General features: G+C 33.9%; 1 protein-coding gene across 2 annotated transcripts in view; it reads right to left on the bottom strand.

The window, feature by feature from the left end:
* Positions 1-11,774, bottom strand: part of SNX29 (sorting nexin 29) — a 117,580-nt gene that overhangs the window by 82,951 nt on the left and 22,855 nt on the right. For both annotated transcript variants that reach the window (XM_019507418.1, XM_019507419.1), the window contains exons 3-7: positions 6,175-6,355; positions 5,372-5,442; positions 4,029-4,277; positions 1,538-1,913; positions 933-1,051 (exon numbers count right to left, since the gene is read on the bottom strand). In XM_019507418.1, the coding sequence (XP_019362963.1) occupies positions 933-1,051; positions 1,538-1,913; positions 4,029-4,277; positions 5,372-5,442; positions 6,175-6,355 (996 nt within the window). The remainder of the gene's footprint in view (positions 1-932; positions 1,052-1,537; positions 1,914-4,028; positions 4,278-5,371; positions 5,443-6,174; positions 6,356-11,774) is intronic.

Raw genomic sequence — 11,774 nt, 5'->3', positions numbered from 1 at the left:
GACTCTCTATCTGTGGTCTGTAACCCTTCTTACCCAACACAAAAAGGTATTAATATTCTTTACTGGTACTTATCTTTTTACAACTTGATAATCATTACAAAACTCTTTTAGTTCTCTAAACAGAATTTCAAAAAACAGCTAACAGATGCAAAAGGTTAACAATCTTATATCACCACAGAGTTATTTTTTGTATAAGCTTTGTAATTGAAGCTATTAGGTTTTTCACTTTAAAACTCTGTAGTAGTTTTTAAGATGCTAAAGTAAGCCAAGTATAAAGGAAAATAGGTTTTCTTTCATTAGGTTGTCCCATGAGCACTAAGATCTTATAGTATGCATCTAAGATTGACACCTCACATATATCTTCACCATGTCACTCCTTCAGCTTTACAATCATGGGAAATAGCTGCATTATGGCTTGTACCTTTCCACTATGTTGCTTTTCAGCCTTCATCTTACCCAGTATCCATCTGAACATTATTACTCCATCACCGTGAGGTAGTTGTTCCTGTCTTCCCCGGTATATGTCAAACTGAGGCTAACTGTCATCTTGCAAAATTCACTTGTTACTTTACTTGGCATAATCTTACAGCAGAGACTTCCTACCAAATCCCTCCCTTTGACACTAAGTGCTCTTTATTTAAAATCCATCATTAAGTATATGGCTGGACGAAGGCCACCTGAGGCGAACATTCTTACAGAGATTTGAGATTTATAATAAATAAATGATGTATAGCTAATTAATCAATAAGAACAGAGATGTACATGGAAGGGATGGGATGCAAACTTAGATGACAAACAGGTAGAGATGGAATTGCATGCTTATTGAAAAAGAGGACAGAAGTATTATGAAAATTATCATATATTAGGACATGTGTTCAACTTACTGGACAACTAAAACAGATTTTTTAAACTAAACAGTAGTAAATGCTTACCAGTTTGGGAATAAGAGTCAAGAGCACTGACAGGGAACAGAATATGTGAATCATCATTCAGGACCTGCAGGGGAGTCCAACTGCCTATCTGTGAATTGCATGTGCCCCCTTCCTGTGGCCTACACAAAAATACATATGTATTTTAAATATTTGATATATATAACCATATTAATTTTGTACGATACTTTGCCATTTTCAGTCCTGCTGAAAATCCAAGGGGGGCATTAAGTGCGGACCACCACAAATACACTAATAATTCAGATACTTAAAGAAACTAAGTTGTAGTTTGATCCCTAAAAATAGGAACAAGTTTTGGGACCTCTTATGGTTAACTGAGGGAGTTTTTCTGTACTTATTAAAGAGAGGTAATCTGACATCAGGCAGAAGGCAGCCAGGGCAGCAATTTAAAGAAGAACTCCTTCAGAAAGCACAAGCTTTCATATGTGAAAGTCTGCCAGCCTGCCACGTAAAAAAGTTTATGCCTTTCTGAAGGAATTACTCTTTAAGGTGCTGCTCTGGCCTGCCTATACTAATTAAGTTCATAAAGCAAAGCAGAACTGTACAAAAGAATTTAAAGTTCACTCTCCTTAAAGAAAAATACTTACTTTTCAGAAATTTCTATGTAATCTTCCATGTCTTTATTTCCTAATACCTTTCCATAAATTTCATCTTCATTTTCATCTATATCTTCATCATCAATACTCTTCACATCCAGCTTTTGGTAACCATACTCTCCATTCAAGAATGGAGAACTGCTTTTCCACAAATGGCTGTTCTGATTCCCATTCAGATTTTGTCCAAGAGAGCCTTCAGAAGAAGGTAGTGCAAAAAGTGAAGATCTATCAGAGTTTTCCTCTGAGCTTTCTCCTGTAACTGATGTCTTTAGGATGTCTCCAAAGTTTTGCTCATCCTCCTCCTCATCAAATGAGATAATATTTGTCACCCTCTTCTTCTTCTTTCGCTCTTTTTTACATTTTAAATCTAAATGAAAAAAAACTAGTATTTTTTTAAATGCAGTTAATACCAAAAGGATATACCTATTTCATTTTAGAACATTAACCCACCTAGGAAAGAGAATAGATAAATAAAAATGTGAAAGAACGGAAGGGGGACACACAAAAATTGAGATTTTGTAAAAATCTCTGCCAAAACCATTTTCATGCTTCTAGAAATAGAAAATAGAACATTTTAATTTAAAATTGTTATTTGTTGTTCAGTAAAACTTGATTAGACAGTTCCATATGAGGATACTTTAGAGATCGAAAAGAATTCCATAGATATTCAATATTTAGGAGTACCACTGCAAACTGAAAAAAGTTAAAAATGACAAAGAGAATAACAACTGATAAAATAAGTTACAGAAATAGAAGTTATATATATGTACTTAGTATATAAATGTATTTTTAAACTGGTCTAGTATTAAAGGATCCTTAACCAAATGGTTGAGACTTTGAACAGTTTACTTTGGTAGTAAGTGCAGTGGAATTCCCTCAGAGGAAGAAGTTCAGTACATCTTAAAAGTTTCTAATTTTAACACCTGGTCCCACTACCTTCACACTTTACAAAATGCAGATGGTTCAACTAAATGATAGCTTATTATCTTTTTATCTAAGCATAATACAGCAGTTACTTGCTGTTCACCACCTAGTTTACGTAGTATACTGTTTGGTAAGTCTTATGAATTTATTTATTCAAATGTAAGTTTCCAATTTAAATTTGGAGTGCTTTAGAACAATGCCCAGTCTCTTGCAAAAACATTTAGGCCACACAAACTGCCAAGAATAGATTACTTTATTCTTATTCTAGCATAGGTTGAGCATAATTTGGGTAAAAAGGGTTTTCAAAACATCTCTCAAAGTTACCTCACTACCTAGTTTCAAAAACAAATGAAAATAATTTCTGAAAAAAAATCTATTCCTTTTCCAGAATAAGGGGAAAAACATGTTTTTTAACATTACCTTAGATTTATAGATGGGTCCTGGCACATCTTATGATAAAAATATGGCTGCTGGCATAGAGATGAAGCAATAGAATGGTTGTTTTTCATCTACACAATCCTTGAAAGGTACTTGCATATGCCACCAGCTTGCAGAAGATCCTCTGTCCATTTTTAAATGGACAGTATGTTTTAAATACCAAAAACTAAAGCATCTCTTCTTTCCCCTACTCCTACCATGTGCATTACACATTTTTATAACCCCTTTCAGTCATTATTGTAAGAAATTCTAATCTTTCCTAATGTTTGTTTTCTCAAAGCCAGATTTTTTATTTAAGGAGTGTCAACGTCCCAAGATTCTGCTTTCTACTTGCTCTCCTTTGAGGCAAGTTTAGAAGTAATACTTTCAACTCAATTTCTGGAAATAAAGATGAGAATTTATTCTCTTGATACAGCCACTGCAGACATAACAGAAGTGTACACTGCGTTTTATTGTACTATATTAAATTGATGGAAGACTCAGCTTTCAGTCTACATTTGTTGCAGCTCTTATGTTTGTGATAGCTGCATCATGGCAATGGCAAATCCAATATTGTACATGAGGTTTAAGCAGAGTGTACATTCATAATGTACATTTCTTTGTTTTGTGATTTAGTCTATATACAATGTCTTTGCCCCAAAGAGTCTACAGTTATCTGGGGCTTGCAATCTAGGTGCATCATTATAGACATCTTCCACTGTAGTTATCAATAATGAGTAAAAATATGTGCCAAAGGTAAAAACATGTAATTAAAAGGAATAACCAACATCTCCTTGGTATAATGTCATAATTTAAAAATCTGTCAAACTGCAAGTGAAAACCCCAACTGTCATGCAGAGAAAATTTGATCTTCTACTTCCAGGAGATACAGACAGCATATTACACATTCATCATAAGAAATTTTCTTTTCCTTCACACCAATATTTCTGAAGGACTTCTTAAAAAGGGAACTAGTGAGATATGATTTTAAATTTTAAGTTATATATAGAATATAGTGCAGCATAATTATATTGCTTTAAAGACAAATTATGTTTGATATTATTTTTTAAGTTCCATTATTAAATATATATATGGAGCATTTAAACACTTTTAATAAATTAAAGAGCCCTGAAATACTTACCAGCACTGGCAGTCTTTGATAGGACTGGAAGTGGGTCAGTGTCCTGATCAGATCTGATGAGAATGGAAACAGCAGAAGATGCAGTTATCTCTCTCAGAAGGCTGCTAACACCTTGGGTGGATTCTTTCAGCAGTGAGGTTACATTTTGTGTGGATTCCTTTAAAAGGTCAGAAACCGTAGGAGTGCATTTGCTCTGCCCATTTAAATCTTTGTTGTCAATGTTGATTGCAAAAAGAATGGAGTTTAGACCTTTAAAGAAAGCAAAAAAGAAAAACCATAGAGCAGCACAACTTCAGGTACAGAAACAAAGATATTCCATTCTAAACCTACATAGTCACGTGATAAAGCACTATGATATCTAAAAAAAAAACCAAAAAGATTCCATAGCTAAATTACTTATACGAGTCTCTCATACATTTTTTCTACACACTTCAGGCCACAGAAGTGATCTATTTATAGTGATCTCTTCACTTACAGGTACAATTTTCCCACCATATATGTACTATCTAACTTTGCTACATGCTATTGAAGCAATTAATTATTAAATGATCTGGGATGATAACATAGCCGGCCTATATAAACTAGCCCATATTTCTTGCTGCATACTTAATATAATTTGATGTTAAATTATGTTTTATTCTCATAGAAAAAGTAAACTTTCCAATCATATTTGCTGGTTTACATCGAGCAACAGGTGCATTTTCAGCCTCACTGGCAGAAAAAAAGTGTACGATATTATATAGAAACTATGCAATCAAGCAAGAATGTTGCATCACATATGCTGTAAAACACAAGAAAAATCTACTCCCCTCTGACACTCCTAGCACAAGAATGCATTTTAATTTCTAAGTTAAATCTTGCTATAAAAACTGTCTTTGTTCTTTTCTATTTAAGATCTACAAGTCCATGGTTTACTTTTGATCATACACTGCTACAGCAAAAACTACAGTCTATAAAAATGAATATTTGTATGGAAAAGTTGCATCTCCCACAAAAAAATTTTGCAACCTCCCAATATTGCTACTTATAATGTACATGTACCAATATCCTGGAGGGTGATTATAAAGAAGATGGAGATAGACTTTACTCTGCCTTGACTAGATGACCTCATGGACTAGAGGTCATCTGCTGTAGTCAATGACCTCATAAGGTTCCTTCCAGCTCTACTTTCCTATGATCCAATTATGTTTCATTATGGAATATGTTATCATGGCTGACATCAAAGCTTCCATTCACAGCATTACCAGCAAGCAATTCATTATTTTTAAAGGCGCTTTTGAAAGAAATGAGTACATCTTCAAAATAGTATTATTTGGCATTTGTTTTGCCAAGTCACAACCTACCAGCTGCCATGGTTGGGATCATACTAGAACGCTCTTCGTCCATCATAAAAGACCAATCTTCATAGAAGACGCTACATATTAGAAGGTGAACATAAAGCTATATCACTTCATATACTTTTTTCTTTTTAACATATACATTTTATTAAGAATATATAAGACTAAAATGTATATATAAACAACATAGACATCTTGATAAGTTATCTGATCCAAATACATTCTGAAGTGGCCCTTTAAATCTCCTGACATGGACAGAACATGGTAAATGGTAACAGAAGTTTTAGCCTATATTAAAACTAAAAATAGTGAAGCCTGTTCAAACATGGGTGGGGTATAACTAGGCCACAAAGTACTGTGAACTGACTGAAGAACTCTTCAGTCTTGAAGCTTTTTTTTCTCTTTCTTTTCTAAAAAGAAATAAGCCATTCAAGATCAATCTTGAACAATCCCGTCGGAAAGGATATAGCAAATACTTGCACTTATTTCTCGATAAATAGCTATATTAACTAATATTGCCATATCACTTGCCACTGCTTATCCATGTGTGTGTTCTCAAATAACTAAATACCAACATAATTACCAAACAATTTTGCAGCAAATTAGGAAAGATGGATACAAGCAAACAACACTAGGCAAGATCTACTGAGTTAATTCATTGCTTAAAAGCTAATATCATTATCTTACATTTAACTAAAAGGAGATGAACTACTTAGTCTATTAGTACAGCTTCAAACATTTTTAAATGTCAGTGCTTAGTCTGCCAACGAATGCAAATTTCCTTCAATATAAAGGCACTAAATAGTTACCTAAGTCGATTTTTATCTGCAAGCAGCATATGAACATATCTTTCCAGAGAATGCTCATTTAATGCACAGCGCAACCAGGCACGGCCTCTGCCAATATCTGTAGTAATTGTTTTTAAAGAGTAAAAACGTTGTAGTTCATGTTTATTCAAAACTTCTTTCACGTAGTACCAAAACACTGGCTCTGAAAAATCAATAAAGACACAAAAATACATTTAACTCACTTTGTTTTACTCTCTGCCTACCAGTCATTAAAGAAAATGCCACTCCCCATACCACTTGTCTAATTTCTAGTGACAGTTTTATCAGTTATTCCAAACCCTTTAATGGTGATGCATGTAAACTCCCCAACTAAACCTTACTGATATTATTGCTATTCAGTTGTTTTTTAAGAAATATCTATTTCCTGCTTTTGTAAACCTAATAAACTATTTCCAGTTGCTGCTGTCTTATAAAACTGATGATGCTATTTTACAGAAAAATAAAATTAGCTGTTGATTACCTTGAACGCTGGAGATTCATTTCCCAGTTTACTCTAACTTTTCCATTTAGTAGATTGCTTATTTCTACTGAATTTCACAAAAGCTATTCACATAAAACATTTGAAATAGGAAAAATCCCCACAGGATTCCATCTTCGCTGCTATAATTTAAAAGGTCGTCTAAGTCGCATTTAATTTACACTGAAGAAATGCAAAAGTCTAGAACTCCTGGTTCAGAGATGATGCATCCCCTAATTTACATTGTGCATTCAAAGTTTCATTTGGGAATGCATACTGATGCCTGTTGCTTCAAAGCATATATATATTTAAAGACAGGTCACATAACTCCAGCAGCCAATATTATACTCATTGCCATAAAACTTTCTATCACTTCTACACACAATTTGTGTATCACTATGAACTATTAATGTAGCATGAAATATACATGCTAAAAAAACAACTGAATGGCAATCGTGTCAATAAGTTTTGTTGAGGATGCTGAAGAGTTTAAATGCGTCACAACTAGAGACTACTCCTAAAGGATTCAACTAACACTGGTAATTGACAACATGGTAACAGGTGAAATTGAGAACAAGCAAGTGCAGTGGAAAAAAATGGAGAGAGAACAATTTAAACTACTCCTACACTCCACAGTTAATTTAGAACCCATCAAGAACCTCAAAGAAATACAGGCAACTTCCTTAACAGCTCAATGAAAAAGGTGTCTGGTCATTGCACAATGGCAGCAAGAAAAAACACACTTAACAATTTAGATTCATATTAAGAGCAAACTAGAGAAAAAAATGGTATTTCTATTTCATAACTATACGGCACACCTTCCCCTTGATCACTGCATTTAGTTCTAATAGTCCAGTCAAGGACTTGGTACAAATGGAAAAAAGCTCACTTAGCACTAAAAATCATAAGCGATGGAAAGAAAAAAAAATTGTGGGAAGAAATTAGCTACCTCAATCTTGCCCTTTCTTCTTTATCTCTTTTCCAAATTATACAGGCCTGAAATTTTAAGTAATGAATGTTATAGGAAAGGTCTTCCAGGAATTCTCTCTTTGTTTCTGATAAAAATGAAAAGCCTACAGACACTTGGAAGCTTTGGAGCGAGATGTGCAATTGTGAGCTGTAGTCAACATGCAAGTGGCGAGTTCTGCTGGTAAAAGCTGGTTCTTTTCTTTAGTTTCTCTGTTAATCTTCATTAAAAGGCATGTAAAAATTTAGATTGTTACACTGCTTTAGAAACCTAAAGACATTAACAAAGAAGTAAAACCACATAACCATCGTGTGCAACTCCCACAAGATTTTATGGAAAAACTTCTTTAATTTAGACAGTTATATGACTAAGGATATCTGTAGTTCTTATCCATCTATTTCTTGTGTACTTGGATCTGTTTCAAAATTTTAACTTGCGTATCTAAGAAAATGATTCTTTTAAATGTCACATGAATAGCAACACTAAAAGGGTTTGCTTCTTTAAATAATAGCCTTTCGTGACTGACAAAATGCAGTTGAGTTTCAAGAAGACAGAAAATTTGAAAAAGGAAGTGAAATTGTTACAGGAATAGAAAAACAACCATATTTCCTCTTACGTTCAATGCGAACATCATCTTTTGTCTCTGGCACTCTTTTTATTTAAAGATATTGATGGTTTTTAATAAAAAGAATGGATTTGGAGATATCAACAGCTAATACAAAATCTACAGAATCTGTCTGAAGTCTGTGCATTGGCAATTAAATACTGGCATTACATACTACAGTACCTCAACAACACATATTATATAAGAACATAATTAAATAAAATGAGATTTCCAAAAGCAATTGATCATTAACTTAAGAGGGGCCAGTCAGGCCAAAATCCCAATCCTAAAGTTGATCATTTTCCAGAGTCCATGACTATATAAGTATAAGAAGAAACAAATCAAAAAGAAAACCTATTTTATTTTTAGTAAATATAATATAATAAATAAAAAGGAAAAACACTGAAGTTATGTATGTTCAACCAAATAATGAACTACTTCACATAAATATCGTTCATATCATTTTAAAATGCCATTTTGTCCTTTTTCAGATCCAATAAATAAGCTGATATATATTATGCAACGTTAAGCAGTTGTGGCGTTGCGATGCAAGTAAGTCATTCTGGAGTGATTTTTGAGGCAGACAGGCATATTTTGAAGTTTGGCATCAGAAAGCAGAACTCTAGATCTTTCTGACAGGGAAAAATGCAAAAGAACCCAACACATATTGATGCATTGTGGCTATCCTGTGTTTAAATGTTTTGCTTACAATCAAACTGAAAAAAGTTTTGCGACTCTTTCCACTATTTTAACACTATAGTATCACTGAAGAATATTTTGGCATTAAGAGCTATAGTGGTCTTTTTGCTATTCACAAAGCAGAAGAAAGTTTTGCTTTGCTTTTAACAGACATTTTGAATAAAATACAAGTATTTTGATTTCCACTCTTCTAAGAATAGCTACTGAAATACAGCTAAATAAAAGGGGTTTTTTACATTAAATGTAACAGGACCCTGCAAGTTAATCACTTTCTGTAATATATTAAGATGGCACGTTGCAATAAGCCAAAAAAAAAAAGTTATCAACTTCTATACTCTCCACATGATCTTAAGGAAATCACTTGACTTCTCTGCTATGGTTCACCTATGTTTAAAATAAATTACATAACATCCAAGAATGGATTGATGAATCATGAATTATTCTTACCAGGTATTGTTCTGAAGCATCTGAGATTATAGGACAATATATACCAATATACAGTATTGCACAAGACCTACATAGTGGAAGAAGAGGCAGGAAAGGTAATGTATGCTGGCACAGCTCAGTAACACGTGGGCACAAACGTTCCACTAGCAACAAGCAACAACAGAAGTGTTTCACCAAGCGGAAGACAGCAACAGACCTCTGCATCTATTAAAGCTATTGTATTAATAGCAGCATGACAGCAGGGGCAGGGGTAAGGGGGAAAAGAGGTCAGATGAGAGGAATTTTAAAAAAGAATATTACAGATCCCTTCCTGGCACAATAAACAGAGATTTCCAGCCTGTCTACATTTCATTCTTTTCCTTAAACTTCAGTTAATTTCACCTTAAAATCCTTCATCTGAACAATCCACCTCTTTTACTGTCAAAAATGATACACAGCCATCTTTGCACAAAACTGTCTCATACAGTTTTGTTAATCACAGATGTCACCTCTTCCTTCAGGTTATTACCACCTTGAATACAAACCTGAATAATTTCCAAGAAAGTGGTAACTGTAAAAATTGACATTTGCATCTAGATTGAGAAAACACAATCCATCAGAAAAATAAGCTTACCAGCAAACAAACACTGATGATTCCATTAACAATATAGTCTATCACTGTTCAATGTTGCCTGTTTGCCTCCCACCCTATATTCATGTTCTCGATTTTAACTCAGCTACCGCATGTTACTACTAAGTCGTGACTGTGATCTTCTCAACAGCCAGAAAGATACTTTTCCTTCTCTCCCAAAAAAAACACTTACTTACCTATCCCCTCTATACAAAAAGATGGGACTGATGACTGGAAATGGGGGAACAAAGGACAAAGAACTGTCCTCTTAATGGCTGCCTGCTGAAAGACTGAAGGAGGGAAACTGAGGCAGAATGCCCATACAGCTCAATAGAGGGCAACAGCAGATTTAAAGAATCTTGTAGTGCAAAAACTCTGCATAAGCAAATGAATTATGTTTGTATATATATTACAACTTTTCATGCTGTTTTGACTTCTGCATATAACTATTAAAGGACAAAATGTAGGAAATCTGTACCAACAAGTTGACAGACTAGGAAAAAAAAGTCCAGAAAAAAAATCCAGCAACACCATGTCCTATTCCATATCCAATAACAAAAATTGCATTGAAGTGACAAAAGACAAAATTAGATCAAGCTACAAAACATCACAGATAAGCCACACAATTATTGACAAAACTAACTGAAGGTCACAGAATAATAAATTCCATCACATTAAAGAAAGAAATTTCAAAGTACAGTAGTGTTATATTTGGGTGCTGTTAACAGGCCAGAAAGATAAAGCCCCTTACAAATATCTTAAATTTGATATCACTTTCACAAAGACAGACTCACAAACCAGCTGAGGCTAAGCAAAGTAGACATCACCTCTGAAAGCTTAACGAAGCTGAACTATCTAAGCACTTTTGAGTGTAAGTAAGGGAAAAGGAGGGGAGGAGGATGAGAAGAGCCCACCAAAAATAATCACTGCAAACACACCATTAAACAGTAGTAAATAAGTAAATAAATAAACCCCCCCCCAACTGAAGCCACTTAAGATTTTTTTAATGTATCAAAGCTCATACAGATTCCTAAATATGTGGTGAATACCATAAAAAATATTAAGAGCAAATTCATATATGATTATGAATTTATAATGCTTTCATTTAATGCAGTGGCACAATTACACGGTGTTTTGCAATATAAACTATCACAAAATAAGTGCTCAAAAATTTTACACCATATATTTACATCTACTGTGCATTTGTGTAGACAGCATTAACATTAGGGGCCAAAAATTGTGAGATTAAACTAAATAGGTTTTTTGTTTTGCTTTTTTAAATGGATAACTTCTAGGCAGTTTTATATTGGTATATAATCATTTTTCATGAGAATGAGTACCAGCAAGCACCAAACAATTATCAACACCACCTAGGATTTTAAAACTATTTTCAGATATTTAATATCAACATTCTTCAGCATTAATACTCTTAACATAATAGATAAAAATGAATTAAGGACCATTTTGATATTATAATGAGGCTTCAGTTGTTAAATGTGCTAAAATAGCTTAGTTAGATTTGTTTTCTTAAATCCAAAAATTAGAGGTTATATCAGCTGCCTACACATACCAAGTAGGAATGTTTTGACATTTTCAATAGACTTGTTGGAACAGCGCATTACCCGTTTCAGTTTTACTGGAGAAGCCTGCTGCCTGTTTGATCGCTGCTGCTGTTAACGCTAATCCACGACTCCTCTTCAAACCATGCTGAAACACAGCTTCAAACTGAGCACACAGGCAAGTCACTCTGCAACAGAATAAATTACTCAGGATAGCT

The sequence above is a fragment of the Gavialis gangeticus genome, unplaced genomic scaffold, assembly GCF_001723915.1.
Source record: "Gavialis gangeticus isolate Ggan-Ray unplaced genomic scaffold, GavGan_comp1, whole genome shotgun sequence".
Lineage (NCBI taxonomy): Eukaryota > Metazoa > Chordata > Crocodylia > Gavialidae > Gavialis > Gavialis gangeticus.
Note: the sequence above shows the minus strand (reverse complement) of the source record. Positions and strands in the feature narration are given on the sequence as shown.